Source organism: Ursus maritimus, unplaced genomic scaffold (assembly GCF_017311325.1).
Source record: "Ursus maritimus isolate PB19 unplaced genomic scaffold, ASM1731132v1 scaffold_14, whole genome shotgun sequence".
Classification (NCBI taxonomy): Eukaryota; Metazoa; Chordata; class Mammalia; order Carnivora; family Ursidae; genus Ursus; species Ursus maritimus.
The window spans coordinates 68,117,260-68,137,684 of NW_024423786.1; the positions used below are offsets into that span (position 1 = coordinate 68,117,260).

The following is a 20,425-nucleotide window of genomic DNA, read 5'->3' on the forward strand; positions in this document are numbered from 1 at the left end:
CCCAGAATGGGCCAAAGGTGAGAACTGGAAAAGTCATCGGAGGCGCGACATCTTAGATACTGGCGACCAGCTTGTAACTAGAGGGACGGAGCTTTGATCCGTAGCCTGCCTTGTTTCGGTCACACGCTAATCATTGCAATGGTAATAAAATGTCCTCTCGTTCCTCTGTGTCGGTGGCAGTTAATTTTACTGTGTCATGTGCAGGCTGTAGAAATTTGTACTAGGAGCTCGACAGAATGAGGGAAGAAAGAGTGGTCGCCCAGGTCACGTGGGAGCACAGAGCCTTGGAGCATTCGGGATGCTGCGTGAAGCAAGGGTGTGCATGTGGGGAGCAGCGTGCAGTGCACGCAGGGCTGTGTTCTGGGGTCCTGCTGGCTGCTCCCTCCCTGCAGGGGTGGGTGTGGGAACCAGCTGGGCGGATGGGCACGGGCCCTCCCACGGCCGCTGTCCTGCCTGCCCCTGTCACTCGTGTGTCGTTTTCCGGGCTGAGCCCACTTCCCAAAGCCTGAGCTGGGACTGGACCAAGTAAGGTGGTGGTGATGAGCTTCCCGCGGCCCGCCCCCCCGTCCCTGGTCGGAGGCCAGCCCTGCGTGGGAGAGAACAGCAGGTAGACTGGGCAGGCCAGAGAGGACCCTGGTGGGATGCCCAGTGATGGGCATCTGGGCAAAATGGAGGGCAAGAGGGGTGAGCTGTTTGCCCAAGTGGGGTCACCCTGGCTCTCAGAGATGCTGCTGAGAGGGATGGCAGGCAGAGAGAGGGCTAGGGGTCTCTGCCCCAGGTATCCTGGCTCCTGGCAGCAGGCCACTGCGTCCTCCCACCCACCGCTCCTGGGGCAGGGCACTGGAGGCTGAGGCTGTCCACCCCCCAAGTCCTCATCACTTCATCTGTGGACTGGGAGTCATCATGGGTACCGTCGTGCTGGGGTGTAAGATGCCCAGCGTCTCAGCCCACCCCAGCCAGGCCATCCTGCCCTCACCCCCAGAACCAGCACACCCCACACTGCCCCAAACCCTCTCCTTCTGGGGCTTTGCAGCTGACCTCTCTGGGACAGCATCAGCCTGGGTGACTCCCGGGTGCCCAGGGCTCCATCCTGTCCTCCCCTGGTGACAGAGCCAGTGGGCCGGGCAACGGGGCCACGGTGCCGGGAGGCAGGGCATGTCCCATAGGTTGCAGCAGCGGCCCCTCCTCCTGCCCCTTACTCATTAGCCAGGCTGCGAGGTGACATGGGCTTGGCCAGGCAAGGCTGGCTGCAGGAGTGCCCAGGCATGCAGGGCGGACAGCAGCCTGGTCTCGGAATGGACAGCGTTCAGGACACGATCCCCCAAGACCGAGGGGGCTGTTGCCCTGCCCTCCGCAGGCTGGTCCCTGTTGGCTTTGGGGCCGAGGTGTGGACACTCTTTGTCCTTTCCGGACCCTTGGTAAGAAGGTGAAGTTGGGGGGGGGTAGGCAGTAAGGCTGGGGGCCAGCTGCTGTCCAGGTGTGGAGGGGGCTGCTCACACCCCTCCCCAGAAACTGCCCATGTTGACCATGTCCAGGCTGGACCAGGGGCCACCACCCAGAGTGTGACAGACAGTAGGACAGCGGTCCCTGGACAGTGCCTGGGGTGGCAGTGGGGCCTGACCTCGCTCAGCAGCCGGCAGCCCCCACTCCAAAGGGGCAGGTGTGTCTTCCTTCAGAAACAAAAGAGAAGGCTGGATTGAATCCCTGGGATGACCCATGAGACCCATTAATGCAGGAGTCCGTGGGCCCCCCCGCAGACAGTTTGCAGGGGGAAGAAGGGGCCATCTGCCCATTTTATTTCCAATGGGAAAATTGCTTTACTTTTTTTTCTGACCATAAAGACTAATCAGTATGTGGCCCCATGAAAGTTCCAGACGAAATGAAAAGTTCTGGAGAAGTTTATCTTTAATCCCACCACGTGGACATAGCCATTACTCTTGCATGAGGTCTGACCAAAGGGTGGTGCAGAGCATGGCTGGAGGAGGAGATGTTCGCGCTGAGCTCTCCGCGCTCCGGGCTGCGCGGCTGCTAGGTGCTTCTCGTGCGTTCTTGCACTTTAGGCAGGGAAGCCTGGAGCCCAGAGGCTGAGCCCAGAGGCTCACGGCAGGTGCCGACAGCAGAACGGGAGAAAGACTCAGGTGTCCTGCCGCGGCCTTAGTCACAGTGCTTTGCTTTCTTTCCCCCCGTTGCGGACAATGGGGCCGGCGGCTGTGTGTGGGGGGGTTTTTGGTTTTTTTGTGGGTCTCCGTTGTGAGCCCCCCCCCAGGACCTGGAGAAGCCTCAGTGTGGGGCTGGGAGGGGCAGGGCCCTTGATCCTGGCTGCCGTCCCCCAGTTTTTGTTTCAGGTGCTGACCTTCATGATCCATGTCGTGAGTTCGGTGTTTTGCGGGCACCTGGGCAAGCTGGAGCTGGCGTCAGTGACCCTCTCGGTGGCCGTGAGTATCGCCGGGCCGGTGTTGGGGATGCTTTCCCTACCCCGAACGCCCCCATCCCGGAGACACAGCATGAGGGCTGACAGCTGCATTCACAGCTGGGCCTGGGGGGGGGCTTGCCCAATGGCACATAGTAGGTGTCTGGGGCAAGAAGGGGGTCTCTGGCTCAGCCGCACATCAGGGCTGTTGTTGGGTGGCCTCCCCCAGACACAGGGTGCCCCCCTGGGTTCCCCTTCTTCACCCCCCCCCCTTGACAAGCCCCATGTTCTCTCCCGTGTCCGGCTCCAGTTCGTCAATGTCTGTGGAGTTTCCATTGGATTGGGCTTGTCCTCGGCGTGTGACACCTTGATGTCCCAGGTGGGTGGGCCTCCTGGAGCTGGGCAGGAGGGCACCCACTGAAGGCCCTTCAGTGACCCCTGGATCTGGGAGCCCATCAAACAGGCGCTGGGGACAGCTGCTCCTGGCCTGCCTGCTGTCAGGGACTTAGATCCGTCGTTTGCAATGAGTCCAAGCAGATGGGCAAGAGAGCCACGGAGGGAATGGGGTGGAGGCCATTCCCTGGCCTCATGTGTCAAATGCTGAGGGTGCACCTATGGGGTCCCTCCTGCTCTCAGGGGCCCAAACTGCCCAGTGGGGCTCAGCTTTCCTGGGGGGTCTGAACTCACGGTGGACCTTGGGACTTGGGCTCAGTCCTGGTTGCCCCTTAGCAGCATGGGGACTTGACAAATGCTCTCGGAGCTTCCCTGGCTCTAGCTGTGACACGGGAGAATGATGCCCCCTTGTTAGGGGCTTTTGAAGAACTGGGCACAAGGGGGAGACCGAGGCTGGTGCAGGGCCTGGCGTGGGGCTAGTGTTCGGTGAATAACCACTACTGTGATTGCATGAGCAGGCTGAGCCCTGGCAGAGGAAGCTGAGCCCAGAAGGGCGCCCCCCCCAGGCTGTAATCAGGGGGTGCCAGAGGCCCGCTCCCGGGGCATGGACAGCTGCCGTCGGAGTCCCGGGCCCATCCCCACAGCACTAGCGCCGCTAAGGGGGTTGATGCCCTGGCTAGGCTCCCCCAGGGGACAGAGGGAAGGCACCGAAGGTGTGGGCAGCCTGACCCAGGACTGAGCTGTTTTGCAGAGCTTCGGCAGCCCCAACAAGAAGCACGTGGGGGTCATCCTGCAGAGGGGCACCCTGGTGCTACTTCTCTGCTGCTTCCCCTGCTGGGCGCTCTTCCTCAACACCCAGCAGATCCTGCTGCTCTTCCGGCAGGACCCGGCCGTGTCCAGGTACTGCTTGGCTCCTGCTGGGACGCCGGGGAGGGACCCCCTAAAGGAGACCACTCCCTAGACCCCCCCCACATCCCCCCCGTGCTTCTCTAAGATGCCAGCGGTCACAGGTGCAGCTCCTGGGGAAAGAAGGTTCCAGGATGCCATTTTTTCCGGGCCTCTCCCTTCGTGGCATGCTGCTCCAGCTGCGACCAGCAGGGGGCAGACACGCGGCCAGTCTTAATTCGGGACGGAGAGATGATGGGATTTGCATTTGTGTCCCTGCATGGGTATTACCTTGTTCCTTTTGTAGGACGTGCACTTCCTTTGCTGCTTTCTTGATAAGATATCACCTTCTCCCCGCCCCCCCCCAAACACCACATGTTACTCCAAGTTTAAGTTCCCTGGCCATGACGACCCCGAGGTTAGATCCTTGCCCCCCACCCCTTCTGGCACCTTCCAAGCACGTACTAGTGGCACCCCGTGACTACTTGTCTTCAGGGCCTGGCAAAGCCTCTCTTCCAACCTGAGGTGCCCAGAGTGTTCCTCGGGCAGCCTCCCCGTTCCTCACTCCCCGCCCCCCTCCCCCACGGGCGCAGCCTGGGCGGCTCTGGAGCTCCTGGCTCTCTTCCAGGGTAACCCAGGAGTACGTGCTCATCTTCATCCCAGCACTTCCGGTAAGTGCCTCCGTCTCCCGAGCCTGGAAGAGGGTGGACTTACACTCCCTTAGATGCTGGCGATTGCTTTTCTGTGCTTTTCCATGCTGTCTGCTGGGGAGGCCCAGGAGCCCGCAGCGACTTCCGGCCGAGCCACTGAGGCAGGCTGCAGGAGAGAGGATTCCAGTCTCATTCCAGTGCATGCAGATGGGCCTTTTAAGAACTAACGTAACATGTTTTCTGATTAGAAAACCATTTATTGGAGAAATCGTGGGAAGCGTGGGAACGAAACATTTTAAATCACCTCGAATCCTGTCCCCCCCCCCAAGAGAATATAGGGTAATCGCTCTTTGCAGGATTATTTCTGTTCGTGGGCGCGTGTGTTCAAACACGCATGCGCACGTGTAGTTGGAAAGGAGGTCTATGTGTGTCTCTGGTATTATAACCTGCTTTTCCCCTTTCCAATATGTTGCTAGCCCTTGGACGTGATTATAAATAGCCTTACACAATATTCATTTCAAAGTCTAGGGAGTATCCTATCATTGTCTTAACATTGTATTAACCAATCCCTGTTTGGTAGGTATTTCCCCTGTTTCCAATATTCACTATCAGAAGGAAGATTGTGATAAACACTCTTACAGAAAAATCTTTGTGAAATCTGTAACGATTTCCTTCGGGTGCATTATTGGAATTGGCGTGTTCTGGCAATGGCTTTTCATACCAATTTGTACCAAATGTACCCCCACTAGCCACATTCGCCCTAGTGCAGAGTGTTGTTACTAACATTTTTTTCCAATTCGAAATCGTTTTCACGTGCATTTTATTGCTAATGAACCCTTTTTTCATGTATTTATTGATCATTTTGTTCTGTGAACTGTCCATACCCTTCGCTTATTTTACTGGGTTCATCTTTTTTTTTTTTAAGATTTATTGATTTATTAGAGAGAGAGAGAGATCGAGGGAGGGGCAGAGGGAGAGAGAGAACCTCAAGCAGAGTCCCTGCTCAGCTCAGAGCCTGACGCAAGGCTTGATGTCACCACCCCAGAGATCGTGACCTGAGCTGAAACAAGAGGCCAACGCTTAACCGACCGAGCCACCCAGGTGCCCCTGGGTTAATCTTTTTCTAATTATTATCACTCTTGTTAACTAATAACCCTTTGTCATATATGGCACATACTTTTTCACTTTTTAAGCTTGTCACTTGCCTTTTAATTTTTTGATATTTTTGAACTAAAGAATTTTTATTGAATACATAACAGATCCAGAAGCCCTCTTCCTTATGGGGTCTCTCATGAGCTTAAAAGCACTTAGCCCCATTGCAAGATTATATAAACATTTGCCTATGTTGTCTTTGAGCCCTCCTAAGGTTTTTATTTTTACCTTTAAGACTCTAACCCATCTAACAAACTTTAACTAGGACTCATTATTGCATAGTCTCTCCTTTCTCCATTAAGTTATTAAATACCAGCTAAGCAGTGCATCTTGTCAAGTCGGTTCCTGGCCAGACCCAGTGGTCCGTATGTCTGCTCAGTTCACTGCTACACTTTCTGATTTGTTGAGGCTTAGCGAGACATGTGACTAGTGGGCAGTGCTGTGTCCGGGATGGCGTCTTTGGAACGACAGCACCCCTTTGGTATCTTACCAAACAGGGCCACTGGGGCTGGGTCAGGGGAAAACATGATGTTATCACTGTGGCAATTCCTTTATCGAATAAAGCCAGTCCCTCCCATAAAATGCTGCTGTAAAATTTACCAGAAAAGACATAATGGAAGTGCCAACTATCATTTACATAATGCTTACCTAACACTTGGGATGCTTAAACGTGCCATATACTGTTGTGTAAGCATTTGGCAATATTAACTTTCCATATATATGTAGAGATGACTACGGAGTATACGCACAGATGATTATCCCCATTGTAGATGAGAACACTGAGGCCCAGAGAGGTTAAGCAACTTGCCTAAGATCACACAGCTTGTAAGAAAGCGGGGCCAGCCCTTGAATCCAGGCAATCCAGCTCCAGCTCCACGCTCTCAAGTACTGGGCTATACTGAAGAGAAGCAGAGGGCTAAGGGAAGGGGTGGGGTAGGAAGGCGCAGGCCCAGGGCTAGGCTTTGACAGAGGACGGGGGGGAGGGGGGACTGATGCGCATGCCCCCTCTGTCCTCTGCAGACACGAAGGGGCCTGCCACACTGTGGGGACTTGAGCCTACTCAGCAGGGACTACCAATGGCCACACTGCTGAGCCCCCCTGTCCCCCAGCCACCCCAGCCTGAGGCCACTGCCCCCAGATTGTTTTCAGCAACCAGAGCCAGGCTGGAGGATGGTCACAGCCCCTGGATTGGGGCTCTGGTGGGCGCTTCTGTCCACAGGCCCCCGGGTGTCCTCCCTGCGCTGATGGAAGGTTGGGGTCAGCAGCTCTCTGCCAGGTGCTCGGCCTCTTACACAAGCCTGCTGAACTGTGCTGTGTTGGAGCCAACCCTCCCTGCCTGTCCTCCCCTGTGGCCGAGCAGGAGCCCCGAGGGGGCCTCTGTCTGCCTAGGCAGGGCCAGAGCACCAGAGAGGGCTCAGCGGGTTTCAGCCCCCCGGGCGGGTGGGGCCCAGACATACTTTGGTGAAGTAATTACTCCATACTCGGGTATCAAGGAAATATCTGGTGATGTCCGCCTCGTGTTTCGGGCGTACTCACTGTTTGTGTGTCTGGTTTTTTTGTTTTTATTTTACACAGGCATTTTTCCTTTATGTCCTGCTGGCAAAATATTTGCAAAATCAGGTACAGGTCCCTGGCTAGAGGGGCAACCCCCTGTCCCAGCACAGTGCCCTATTCCAGTGGGAAGGGGTGCCTGGGGTTTCTCCTTCCTGCACCATCTGTGAGCCTAACCAAGGCCCAGCAAGGAGCTGCATGTCCTCAGCCTCTTTCCAGCCCCCGGACGTGCCCGGGCTGGGCCACACCCCTCGCTCCTGCCCTGCACGCCCTTCATTTATTTCAGGGAATCGTGTGGCCCCAAGTCTTCAGTGGCATTGTGGGCAACTGCATCAATGGCTTGGCCAACTACATCCTGGTTTCCATGCTGAGGCTGGGGGTCAGGTGAGCTCCGGGACTGGGGGGCTTTGGGGGTCCCATCAGGGAGCACTGCCCACCAGGCACTCTATCCCTTACCGGGGTGGGTCGGTCAGTATCCTCGCCTCACAAGAACTGCGGGGACTGTAGTGCAGAAGTGGGGTGTCACGAGGAATTGGGGGGTTCCCTCGGGTTCTGGGGGACTCCCCACCAAGGAGACGAGGGGAGGAGCCCTCCTCATCCGTGCCCCAGCCCGCCTGGAAAGGCCGAGAGTGGGGACCTGGCAGGGTGACTCCGGGGACTCTGTCGTCATGGTGCCCACGGCACTAGAGGCTGCTGCGGCTGGTCCCAGGATGGGGGTGCTGGCTGGGCCATGCCTGGGCCCCCTTCCCCTCCATGCTGGCTTCAGCAGGGGAGGCCCCTACCCCCAGGGCCAGAGTTGGCCACTGGCCGCAGCCCTGCTCTCTCCTTTTGCAGGGGCTCGGCTTACGCCACCACGATCTCCTACTTCGTGCAGACCATCTTCCTCTTTCTCTACATTGTGCTGAAGAAGCTGCACCTGGAGACGTGGGCAGGTGCAGAGGGCCTCCCTGCCTTTGGGGGGCTGAGCAGGACCCCAGCACGGGCCCAGGGTGTGCATTTGGCAGGTGGTCAGAAGGCCCAGTTGGAGCCCCAGTGGAGGGGCCCTGCCTCGGGGCTTGCCTCCACTTCCCCTCAGGGCCTCCTTCCCCTTTGCTCCACCCCTCAGGGCCCCTCCCCCAGAGGCCCCAGGTCCCCCCCACCAAATGTGACTCGGTGCAGAGCCCTGCTGGGGACAGCCCCAGGGCGCTTTCTGGCCGGCTCCCTGATCTCAGGGTGGTGACACAGGGGAAATCCTAGGTGTCAGCAGTGGGCCGAGCGCCCGACATTTCTGACCCCAGTTAAACTCCATGACACTTTATTATCCCCATTTACACAGAGGACACTGAGACAGAGTGTTTAAACAAATGTGCCCAAAATGCTGGAGGCGGCATAAGCTGGGGCTGGACTTGAACCTGTGCCTGTCGGAGATTTTTCTGCCTCCTGAAACCTAACTCTGTAGACCGTGGGGTCCCCTTGCAGACATTTCAGGACCAGCTCTCTGGCTGGGGCCTCAGTCACGGGGCAGGGAGTCTGCCGCCCCTGCCCACCCCCCATGTCTGCACAGCCCTATCTGCCCTGAGAATCCTTTGGGCAACCTTGACCTCATACCATCCTCCCAAGAACCCTTCCAGAGAGGCAGGGCAAAGAGAACTCAGATCTTCAGATGAGGGAATGGAGCCCAGAAAGGGCAGGGTGGTTCCCCAAGATCCCACCATGGTGTCGCGGGCGGGGTGGGGACTCCCACCCATGCCTGAGGCTCCCATCCTGAGCGGCCCTGTGGGGCTGCCATGTGAGCGGGCGCCCTTGCCCTGCACCCTCCTCCTGCACCACACCTGCCCTGGACTGGCGGGCATGCCCCGTGCAGAACACGAAGTGCCTGGACGTGCTGAGCTGAGCCTGGGAGTGGGCAGAGCCAGGGGTTGCCAGGGGCTCCTGGCAGTGGGTGGGCATGCACAGTGGGCTCCCTGCCCAGCTCTTGAGTGGGGCTTCTGTTCCTAGGCTGGTCCAGCCAGTGCCTGCAGGACTGGGGCCCCTTCTTCTCTCTGGCCGTTCCCAGCATGCTCATGGTATGCATTGAGTGGTGGGCCTACGAGATCGGGAGCTTTGTCATGGGTACGTGGACGGGCACGGCTCCGGGAACCGTGGGCAGCTCCGAAGCCCCCTCCCCGGGTGGGCAGTACAGCAGCCTGGGCCAGGCTGGGCCTGTGGCGCTCTTATCACCCCCACAAGGTCGTGAGCTCCCGGAAGGCAGGCCTGGCCCTTTCCTGTCAGGATCCCAGCACCACCCAGCAAAGGCCTAGAACTCAGCAGGTGCCCAGGCCAACTGGTTGAGTCAGGGAGGGAGCGAGGGACTGAACCAGCCGGGGTGTGAACATGTGTGGGCCTGTCAGGCGTGTGACACGCATGTGCTCACTGGAGCACCCAGGGTGGAGTCCACACAGCCCGAGAATCAGGCCAGTGCGAGAATGGCCCTGGGAGACCTTCTGGTCCAACCCTTGCCCCCCATGTACAGATAGGTAAACTAAGCCCCCAAGAACAGAGTCACACAGAGTTGCAGAGTGGCAGGGCTGGGACCCAAACTCGCCTCTCCTGATCTTGGCCCAGGTCTCTTTTCTCTTGTTCACCATGCCAAGGTACACCAAGGACGTGAAAGTCAAACCATACAGGGAACAGTCTCCAGAAAATTCCACCAGGATTTTCCTGGAAGGCTGAAGGCCAAGCAGGAACATCTTCCATTGCGAATCTGCCCTTGGAAATCACTGTCCAGGGCCTGTTAGCCGGCCCCAGGGCTGGGGGCTGACTCTGTGCCCCCCCACCCCCCCTCCCCCCGGCAGGCCTGATCAGCGTGCTGGACCTCTCTGGCCAGGCCATCCTCTACGAGCTGGCCACCGTGGTCTACATGGTGAGTCCCTTCTAGGGGTACCTTTCCCACACCCTCCATCCTGGCCCAGCCGCCCCTGACGGCCTCGGGTGTCACAGAAGAGGGGACAGTCACCCAAGGGCCTTCTCTATCTCCTGAGGGAGCCTCCTGGACCGTCTGTGCCCGTTCAGGTCCGGGCGCTGCCAGACACACACAGGTGCCCCACAGCTGTTCCAGGAGGGTAATACTGAACTCACATATTGGTATTAGAATTTTTTGAATTGGCACCATTTAAAAATGGGGAGATTTCACATTGTAATCTGAATGTGAATTTGAAAATCTGAATGTGAAAAATGTAATTGCATTTTCTTGAAAAATGGGACCTTCCATATAGCAGTGGGCCTACATTCCCGCATGCCCCAGTCAGTGAGAGCTGGGTGATGGCGTCCCCTGATGGTGGTGCGGGAGGGGGGCATCGCTGTCCCCCACCACGGTCCCCATAGCTCCCGCCTCTTCCCATAGAGACATGAGTTGTCCCATGTCACTTAGGTATGTATCTGCCAGCCTCCTGGGGACATTGTCTGGCTCACTCAAGGCATCCCCAGCCCATCTCCTCATGCCGGAGGTTGGCTCCACTGACAGCCCCTTGTTACCTGTGATCCCAGATTCCCCTGGGGCTTAGCAACGCGGTCTGTGTCCGGGTGGGGACGGCCCTGGGAGCTGCGGATACTGCCCAAGCCAAGCGGTCTGCCATCTCAGGCATGCTCTGCACAGGTGGGTACAGTCCTCCTGGTGGGGGGAGGGTCTTGGAAAGTTGGAGCCCAAGGCAGGGGAGAAACCAGCCCCCCGCCCCCCACCCCCGGGGCCCGGAGCAGCCCCTGCTGAGTTGACACCACCTTTCCACCCCTTACCTTAGTGTCACCTTGTGAAGTCCCTTCTTCCCCAGGCTTCTTCCTCCAGCTGTCCAGGGTCCTTTTGCAAATTTGCCCTCCCAGCATCCCCGGGGCTTGGGCCCTGCCCATCCCCCAGCCCCCTCCCTTTCCCCCCCATCCCAGAATGAACCAATCTTGTGTCCCCCTCGTGGCTCTGCATTCTGAGGCCACCGGGTCCAGATGAGCCTGTCTGTGGAGAGCAGCGGTTCGCAGGCATTAGGCTGCATCAGAATCTGCTGGTTGGCTGTGTCCATGCACAGACCGCCGGGCCTCCCCCCACAGAGTTTCCGATTCAGGAGGCCTGAGACGGGGGTCCGAGAACCTGCATTGTTAACAAGTTACCAGGTGATGCTGATGCTGCCGGGCCAGGAACCGCACTTTGAGAACCAGAGGAGGAAAGGCATTCCCTCCATTGTCCCACCTGGTGCTGACCTCCGCTGGGCTCCTCTGCGGGGCCGGGGGGGTGGGGGTGGGGGGCACAAATGCTCTTCCTTTGTCTCTTCCAGTTGGCACCTCGCTGGTTGTGGGCACGCTGTTGAGCCTCCTGAGAAACAAACTGGGGCATATTTTTACAAATGATGAGTAGGTAATCAGTTCTCTTCTCGGACTTCTGGGAAACGCCGGAGTGGCTGGCGGCGGGTCCTCAGGGCCGTGCCGCACGGCTGGCTGGCTTGGTGCGAGGTCCAGAGGAAGGGGACGAGGCCCGACTTTGCTCTCACTGGGAGGAAGCTGGCGAGCAGACGTCTCTGCTTCTCTCCCCGGACCGCGGCCTCCCTCCATCACTTGCTTGGACAGGATGCTGAGTGAAGGGCCGTAGGATATTGGGGCGGGGGGGGGGGGACTCTTCTGGCGTTTAAGACCCACGGATATGCAGAAACTCAGGGCTAGAAATGTCAAGTTCGTGTGGGGCCACTACCTCTATTCCAATCCGTTTTAGGAGGTGGCGGAACAGAGGGGAGGTAATGAGTCTCACGGTCATAGCTTAGATCTCCACACCGGTGTTCTTCCCTGTCTCTCCTGCAGAGAAGTCATCGCCCTGGTGAACAAGGTCTTGCCCATTTATATCGTCTTTCAGCTATTTGAGGCTGTCTGTGTGAGTACTGGCCTGGGGGGAAGCCCGAACCCCCAGTCCGAGTCCACGCTCATGGGCGCTCCCTGAGATGTGAGGGTTAACTGATTAAAACACGTAAAGGGCTAACTGTATATAGGAAGGGCCCGAAGTTTTTGCTTGTATTAATTCTGTTATTATTCAAAACAATGACTCTCCTTCCCGTCTGCAATTGCCACAAGGCAAAAGATGAACGCAGATTGGCGAAACACGGACAGATTGCACAGCATAAACTCCCACACGCTGTTGCCCAAGCGAAGGGACCTGAGAGGGAGGGAGTCACCCCAGAGTAGGGAGGGACCGAGTTTCCTGCATCTCCGCCCCTGTAAGACAAGTCCCATTTAGTGCGGCTCTGAATGACGTGAATTTTAAAGAGTGCCACATTAAAAAAAAGAAGAAGAAAGAAAGAAAAGAAAACAAAGAAAGAAAACACTAACATCTCCTTTTGGAAGCAGAGTTTGGAACCCCGTGTCCTCTACTTCACATCTTGAGTTCGTCAGGAATGTGTCCCTTGCATAACATGCAACAGCCTTTGTAGGCTTCAAGAGCTCCACAGAGCACCTGCCCTCCGGGCTGGTTCTGCCCTGGGGAAAATCACGTGTACAATAACTATTAACGCGCGTGAAAAAAAAAAGTCTCAGTGAAGGATTTTTCTAAAAGACAGCGTACTCTGCCCAATCCACTATATATTCTAGAATTTACGCTCGACTCGAGCAGGCATGCACAAAACTTAGAGCCCATGCTCTCAGCCTTCAGCAGAACTGCCTCCTCTGGGCTGGGCTTCCTGATGGTATCCCAAGCTTTTATCACAGAACATGAAAAGAAACCATCCTGCGGAATCTGTTAGAGCTTTCGTCACAGATGGCATCAAGGACACTACTTTTTTTTTTTTTTGGCCACAGCTGAGAAATTCTTCTTGCAGTTAAGGTTTGGGAATAGGAATTCCTGGTGTAATTAAGTATGCCTCTTCTCCAGTGGGCAACACTTCTCTGTTCCCCAAGGACCTCCAGCGAATGTACGGCTAGCAATCGTGAGGGATCGAATAGCTGCTTGTCGGCATTTATCATCTTTTCTACTGGCTATTTTCTTCTTAATTTATCCTTTCCGCGAAGCTTTTCTTTTTCTACGCCTGTGTGGGGTTGTGATTTATGGGCCATGAAATCCATGCATTTAGAATTGTGCAAGCATCAGGACAATCTGGTTTTAGGATCTTTCCATCACCTACCTTCCTCCCCCACATTTGCTTCTTGGCCTTTATGACTAAGGCTGCTGGGAGCATTCACGCATGTGTCTCTGTGTGGATGTCTGTTTTCATCTCTCTTGGCAGAGCCCTGCGCGTTCAATTGTTGGAAGTGTATGCGTAACTTCCTAAGAAGCGGCCAGACTGTTTTCCTTGGTGGCTGTACCATTTTACGCTCCCACTGGCAATACAGGAGGGGTCCCGTCTTCCCGCTGCCTTGCTCATTCTTGGGATTGTCTTTTGAAACAAAAATTAATAGATTTTAAAGAGCAGTCTTAGGTTTACAGAAGGAAATATAGAGTTCCCATAAACTTCCTCCCTCCCCTCAGTTTCCCTTATTATTCACGTCTTATTAGTAGTTATTAATTCTAAATTAGTAGTTATTAATTCAAATCTAGAAGGACACGGATCCACCATGATAGTCTCGTACGAACAGTTTCACTGCCATTGACATCCGTGTGCCCCCTGGTCACTCCCCCCTTTCTCCCTGCTGGCATTTTGAAAGGAATTGTGTTGAATCTAGAGGGCAGTTCGGGGAGAACTGTCAACAGTATTGGGGTCTCCAATCCATAGACACTGAGTGTCTCCCCAATTACTTAGATCTTCTTTGTCCAACGCTTTGTAGTCTCCAGTGGACACACCTGGCACTATTTTTGTGATATTTATCCCCAAGTATTTTTTTTTTATGCAATTGTGAATGGAACTGGTGTCTTCATTACATTTTTAGGTCACTGGTCCTAGCTTCTGGAAATAGAACTGATCTTTGTTTATTGCTCTTTTATCCTGTGACTTTGTTAAACTCATTCCAATAGTTGTGTGTGTGTGTGTGTGTGTGTGTGTGTGTGTGTGTATTCCTTTAAGATGTTCATATAGGATCAGGTCAACTGTGAATCAAGGGTTTTACTTCCCTCTCCCCATGTGGCTGGAACCAATATGATGTTGGATCCACACAGAGCATAATCAATGTCTTGTTCCCAACGTTAGGGCAAGAGTGTTCAGTCTTTCAGCATGAAATCTGTAGGATTTTTTTTTTTAAGATTTTATTTATTTATTCGACAGAGATAGAGACAGCCAGCGAGAGAGGGAACACAAGCAGGGGGAGTGGGAGAGGAAGAAGCAGGCTCCCAGCGGAGGAGCCTGATGTGGGGCTCGATCCCAGAACGCCAGGATCACGCCCTGAGCCGAAGGCAGACGCTTAACCGCTGTGCCATCCAGGCGCCCCATGTCTTCACTGTCTTATTTTCTTAGCCTTATTTTACCAAGGTCAACTCCTTGGCACGTGTCTGTCAGTGCCGTGGATCTCACCAATGAACTAGAATTTGGGGTTTCGTTGATTTTCGGTTGTTTTTCTGTTGTCTGTTTCAATGATTTCCACTCTCATCATCATTATTCCCATCCTCCTGGCTTATTTCGATACGGTTTGCCCTTACTAGTTTCTTAGGGTGGAATATTAGGCTATTGATTTGAGGCCTTTCTTCTTTTGGGATCTAGCATTTAAAGCTATAGAAATGTTTTCTAAGCACTGTGTTAGTGGTATCTAGTCAGCTTGATATGTTCTTTCACTTTGCATTCAAAATGCATTCAAAATATTTTACAATTTCTCCTGTTCTTTATTCTTTGACCCATAGAAGCATGTTAACTTCCAAACAAAAAGAAAAACAGAAGTGTGTTAACTTCCAATATTGGGGGTCTTCCCAGATTTCTTTCCTGTCGGTGTCTCTAACTTAATTCTGTCGTGTGGTCTGGCACAGACCCATCCCAGAGAATGTCATGTGTGTGACCTTTCCCCATGACCTGTTGTTTTATTTGGTAATCTGCCTGCGCTGCTTCTGTGAATCCTGCCCCCTCTACAGCCTCTAGCTGCTCTCTCTACTCAGTTTTCTGGGTTTTTTTTCTCCTTTTAATTTTAGGTTTAGTTAGCGTCTGCCTTCGGCTCAGGGCATGATCCCGGCATTATGGGATCGAGCCCCACATCAGGCTCCTCCGCTATGAGCCTGCTTCTTCCTCTCCCACTCCCCCTGCTTGTGTTCCCTCTCTCGCTAGCTGTCTCTATCTCTGTTGAATAAATAAATAAAATCTTAAAAACAACAACAACAAAAAACAAAAAACAAAAAACAAAAACCAAAATGCTCTAAAGGGCTTTGCAGCCTTGGCACTGTGACATTTCAGGATGGATAATTCCTTGGTGTAAGGGGGTTGCCCTGTACGAGGCTTAGCATCCCTGGTCTCAACCCGCTAGGTACCAGTCGCACCCCCCGACTTGTGACCACCCCAAACCATCTTCAGACATTGACCAATGTCCCCTGGAGGGCGACATTGAGAAATACTTGTCCAGAGCGCATCAATCATTATTTGGGAGGAGTCTTCTTCTAACCAAAAAATACTTTCTATGTCATGATAGATAAACACAAGTAACCCACACACCGCATTTCCAAGTTCAAGAGGCACACGTCTCCCCTCCCGCACGCACTGCGTCTGTGCTCAAAAGTGTGAAGCAAACCCCAAAATCCCCCACCTCCTTCCTCTCAGGGAAAGAAAAAGAACCAAGCATGCCTTCAGCAGCCACACTGATGAAACACGAACCGCGGATGTAATTCTTCCGTTCATTAGTCGGAGATCAGGTTGGGAGGATGCGCCCAATAAAACGAAGCAGTTAGTCTTTTGTCCAGAGCAGTTCTCGTCTGGGAGCGTTACGGGGACAGCAGCGAGCTGGGGCGGCAGGTCTCACACGGAACAGACGACACCTGGGCTGGCCACGTGCGACATGCGGAAGCCGGGCCCCCGAAGATATCCACCCGCATCCGCATCCCCAGACCTGCAAATGGCAGGTGGCAGGAGGGGATTTTTGCCGACGGGATGAGGTGAAGGTCTTGAGCTGGGGCACGTGATCTTGGATTATCCAGAAGACCCGGGATAATCACAAGGGTTCTCATAAGCGAGAGACGGAGGCCGAGACAGACGGAAGACACCAGGCCAGCAGCAGAGGCTGGGACGGTGTCACCGCTGTCTGCGGGCCGGGAGCCAAGGAATGCAGGGCCGCCTCTAGAAGCTGCGAAAGGTAAAGAAATAGATTCTCCCCCTCGGGCCTCCAGAAGGAACCCGCCCTGCTTTTAGCGCAGCGAGACCCATTTCGGACTGGTAACCTCCCGAGCCAGAAAACCGTACGCATGCCTGGTTCCGCGCTGCTGACAGGAATTTGTCACGGCAGCAGTGGGAAGGCCACATGGCACAACTCCGTGAACACAACTCTGTGTGACGTTGGTCACGTCTCCCAGACCGGCCGGTGGTCGGTCACCAATCCTACCTTGATTTTCTAGAGGGAGTCACAGTGTGGTGGTGAAGAGGGGGCTTGGAGTTGTGTCCAGAACACGGCTATTTCGGTTGCAACCGTGGGCAAGTGACTTGCCCTGACTCGGTGTCCCCACAGAGGGGACGAGAGCAGTGTCCCAGGGCTGAGTGAAAGGCGGCCTTGCAACAGGAGTGGCTCAGAAGGGAGCCCGTGGCAGGAGGCCTGCCATCCGTCTCACGCCCGCCTCTCGCCCCTCTCTGCCTCCGCCCCCAGTGCGTCTATGGTGGAGTCCTGAGAGGGACCGGCAAGCAGGCCTTCGGAGCCATCGTGAATGCTGTCATGTACTATGTCGTCGGCCTCCCTCTCGGCATCGTTCTGACTTTCGTGGTCAGAATGAGAATCATGGGTATGTGCCGCGAGGGAAGGTCGGAAGAGGCTTGGGGACCCTCGGACACTCTGTCCCCACGGCTGCTTGTCTCCCGCAGGCCTCTGGCTGGGCATGCTGGCTTGTGGCCTCCTGGCCGCTGCTGCCTTTGCCGTCTACACCGCCCGGATGGACTGGAAGCTCGCTGCAGAGGAAGTAAGCGAGGGGTGGGCCCCGGCCTGGCCAAGCGTGCAGAGTGACTGCTCCCCCGCCGTGCTCAGGGCACGTCGGGCATCGGCAGCAGCGATCTGTGGGATAAGCTGGGGGTGCGGGGACCACGGAGGGGCCACCTCGGCCTCCACATCAGCTCATCACTGTAGCGGGACCCCAAAAGGTGCCAGTACACTCTCCGATTACAAGGAGAAGCACGCACACAAAAACCCTTCCTTAGCCAACAAATCCCCAAAAAAGCAAACGGCTCAAACGAGGCTGAACCCAGACAAGTCCCTGAGCGTGTGTGGCCCAAGCTGAAGGCAGACGCGTAACCGACTGAGCCACCCAGGCACCCCGAGCTTACAGCGTGTTAAGGCAGGGTGCTGATGAGGCCAGTGGTGATCGGGAGGGCTGACCGGCTGACCCAGGCGCTCGCTCAGGCTGGCCCAAGAGAACTCTGTCTCTCGTAGGCTCAGAAACACGCCGGGCTGCTGCCGCAGAGCCCTGACGGCACAGTGACCACGGTGACCGCGGTGACCGCAGCCCCCCGCCCCGGGCCTGCGAAAGCTGTCACGTCTTCAGGTAATGCTGGCCTTGACACTTCTGCTGGGCACACACCATGCTGGGGGGACATTGCTCCTGGTGGCCTCGTGTCTGGGCCCGGGGCTAATGGGAACCTCACAGCCCAGGCTGCCATTCCTCCTCTTAGCACGGACGCGTGGTCCTAAGTAACCAGGAAGACGACACGACGAACCCTGCTCGAAGGGAGGTCGTGACTATGCCCCATTCTCAGATGAGAAAGGCAGGCTGAGAGCTTAGGTCACTTCCCCGTGCTCCTGCAACTGGGACAGGTGAGAAGATCCTTGCAGGGACCCGTCAGACCCGAGAGCATGTTCTCCTCTCTGAAGGCCATGTCCTGGCCCGCAGCAGTTGGCCTCGGCAGGTCAGCCTGGCTGCACCGGCTGGGTGGGGGCTCTTCCCCTGCCCACCTCTCTGTACACCATCGGATAGGTGGGCACCTCTGATTTATATCCAGGGTCTCTGTGAAAAAGTGGCAGCCTTGGCTCGAGGTGCAGGTGCCGTCCTAGGCCAGGCAGGCATAGCGTGTGGGGCGTGCATGGACACAGCCCACTTAACCTCGGTGACCTCGTCTCACCCGGGGCTCTGCCTTCATCAGCGCAGTAGGGAGCTAGCGGACTAAACTCGGGGAGCTCAGTGTCACAAGAGACCACGGTAAGGTCCATGTGGACGTCACACTCAACGTGTCATCCCAAGGACAGGCTCGGATAGGAAGCCCTTTAACGTGGTCTTAGTAGTAGCTTTATCTATGCATCAGACTCACACTGCGAGATGCTTTCCCATCATTGCCTCCTCCGATCCTGCTGCGGGGCAGAGAAGGCTCATTGTGCTCCTGTGCGGGCATTTTCTGTCGTAAGGCACAGAGGCCGAGTAACTGTCACCCGGCGTTAACACCTGCAGCCGGGCTGTCCCCCACCCAGCCCCCCAGCACTGCTGACTTGGCTCCTGTTTGCCTCTGCAGTGGCTACGGGTAACTCGCCGGGCATCGCCCTGATGACGTATTCAAGGCCCGAGTGCCACCTGGACCTCTTCAGGACCCCAGAGGCAGCCCGTGCCCTGTCGGCCCCCGCCAGCCCCCTGTCAGTGAAACAGCTGCTCGTCCGCCGTGGGGCTGCTCTGGGGGTGGCGTCAGCCATGCTGTCGGTGGGCCTGGCCATCAGGTTGCTGACCACCAGACACTAGCCACGCTGCTGGGAGCCAGAAAGGGAGCCAGGAGTGGCCGCCCCCACCTGCCCACACCTGCCTGACCCAGTGAGCGGACACCTCCGAGAATGACCTGCACCTGGCGCGTGTGACCAGTGTCAGACTCGTGTGTCAAACTGGCTTTCTCCCCTCTGCTCTTTAAGAAGCCGCCCACCGACCGAGGAGAGAGAGTCCTGGGACTGCTGCTAGGAGTCAGGACTGCACATGGCTTCAAATTGGGAGATTTCAAATCAGCACACTGTCACCCAATTAAATTACATCATTTCCTAGCAGACTCTGGTGCCCAGGGCTGTTCACAAAGCCTCTGTAAAGCTCTGAGACCAGGGCCGGTGGGCCCCACCCAGGGCAGCCGCAACCCCTCCCCCATGCGTCCCTGTCCCACGCACCCCTGCAGATCTGGGCACCGTGAAACCCCGACGAGGCAGGAAGCCGTCCACAGACCCTCCTTTGCCTTTCCCCTAACCCTTCCCTCCGTCAGCACCATGCTGCTCACAGACCTTGAGAAACACTTGTTCTTACAGCAGGGATGGGGTCCGAACAAGGACAGCCAAACCCTGATCGCCAGGCCACATAGCCTCGGGATGGAAGGCAATGCCAACCCAAACTCTAGGACGCTTCTCCTGGGACTGCCGTTTTCAGGCTCCGTGCCTCCAAAGTGGAGAGCGGCCTGACCTCTCCAGCCACACCCAGTCCCTTTGGCATCAGTAGCTATAAACACATTCACAAACAAAATGACTTTATTGATCAGAGCCAACAGAAAAGAAACCGGATGCCCAGAACGTAATCCCAGTTTCAAAGAGTCAACGTGAACTCATGTTGTTTTTAGGACCTGGCGACACGCAGGGCCTCCCACTGCCCGGACGGCGGAGATCCTCCTCGTGTGGGACACACAAACCTTTGTGAGCTGCTGGCGACCCAACAAAATGACTGGGAACCGATCACAGAATAGTCATGTCGTCGTTTCCCAAGTATGTTCTAAGGTTGCAAGGTATTCAGAGCAAAGGGTTTTCTGGACAAGTTAAGTCTGGGAAACAAGTCTCGCCAGTGCTGCAAAGTTCTGCAGGCCTGGGATCCTGTAATATGCTTCTGTGCTTTACGAGTTCTGGCAGACAGGATGGGTGGGGGGGATCGACTTTTGTGTAAAGCCTCATGGGATTAGTGTTCTGGGAAGAGGCTTACGGAAACGCTTATTTTAGATTAGCAAATGGGGATAGGAGGGTAGAGTTGGAAAAAACCTATGTACTATACAGGTATTTTAAAAAATTAAAGCCCACAGGGGCACCAGGGTGGCTCAGTTGGTTAAGCGTCCGACTCTTGATTTCAGCGCAGGTCATGATCTCAGGGTCGTGAGATCGAGCCCCGTGTCGGCTCTGTGCTCTGCACTGAGTCTGCTAGAAAATCTTTCTTCTGCTCCCTCTGCCCCTCCCCCCCCCCCCACCCCCTTATGTTCCCCCTCCCCCCCCCCCGCCCTAAAAAAAAAAAAAAAAAAAAAAAGACAAAGTAAAGCCTGAGAAAATCTTGGCTAAGAATTTAGATGAGAAAGTAGGACTTCAAGAAAGTTGACAAATACCACCTGTGATAAAGGCAAAAAATGGATCTATAGTTGGGGGAAAACTT

General features: G+C 55.6%; 1 protein-coding gene across 1 annotated transcript; it reads left to right on the forward strand.

The window, feature by feature from the left end:
• Positions 1-1,295: 1,295 nt before the first annotated feature.
• Positions 1,296-20,237, forward strand: LOC103658550 (multidrug and toxin extrusion protein 2). The gene is made up of 17 exons (XM_040628338.1): positions 1,296-1,418; positions 2,334-2,435; positions 2,721-2,789; positions 3,555-3,703; positions 4,317-4,359; positions 7,066-7,110; positions 7,328-7,425; positions 7,876-7,973; positions 9,019-9,132; positions 9,855-9,922; positions 10,546-10,654; positions 11,319-11,394; positions 11,836-11,905; positions 16,723-16,855; positions 16,935-17,029; positions 17,497-17,608; positions 18,498-20,237. Exons 1-17 carry the CDS (start codon positions 1,296-1,298, stop codon positions 18,785-18,787), a joined length of 1,794 nt encoding a protein of 597 aa, XP_040484272.1. The 3' UTR covers positions 18,788-20,237.
• Positions 20,238-20,425: the final 188 nt, after the last annotated feature.

What these genes read in the sequence shown, in the direction of transcription:
- LOC103658550 (XM_040628338.1), top strand. Translation starts at nt 1,296, where the DNA reads ATGGACAGCGTTCAGGACACGATCCCCCAAGACCGAGGGGGCTGTTGC. An exon ending in CAGGACCCGGCCGTGTCCAG is followed by an intron (nt 3,704 to 4,316) that starts GTACTGCTTGGC and finishes GCTCTCTTCCAG; the next exon opens with GGTAACCCAGGAGTACGTGC. An exon ending in ATGCTGAGGCTGGGGGTCAG is followed by an intron (nt 7,426 to 7,875) that starts GTGAGCTCCGGG and finishes CTCCTTTTGCAG; the next exon opens with GGGCTCGGCTTACGCCACCA.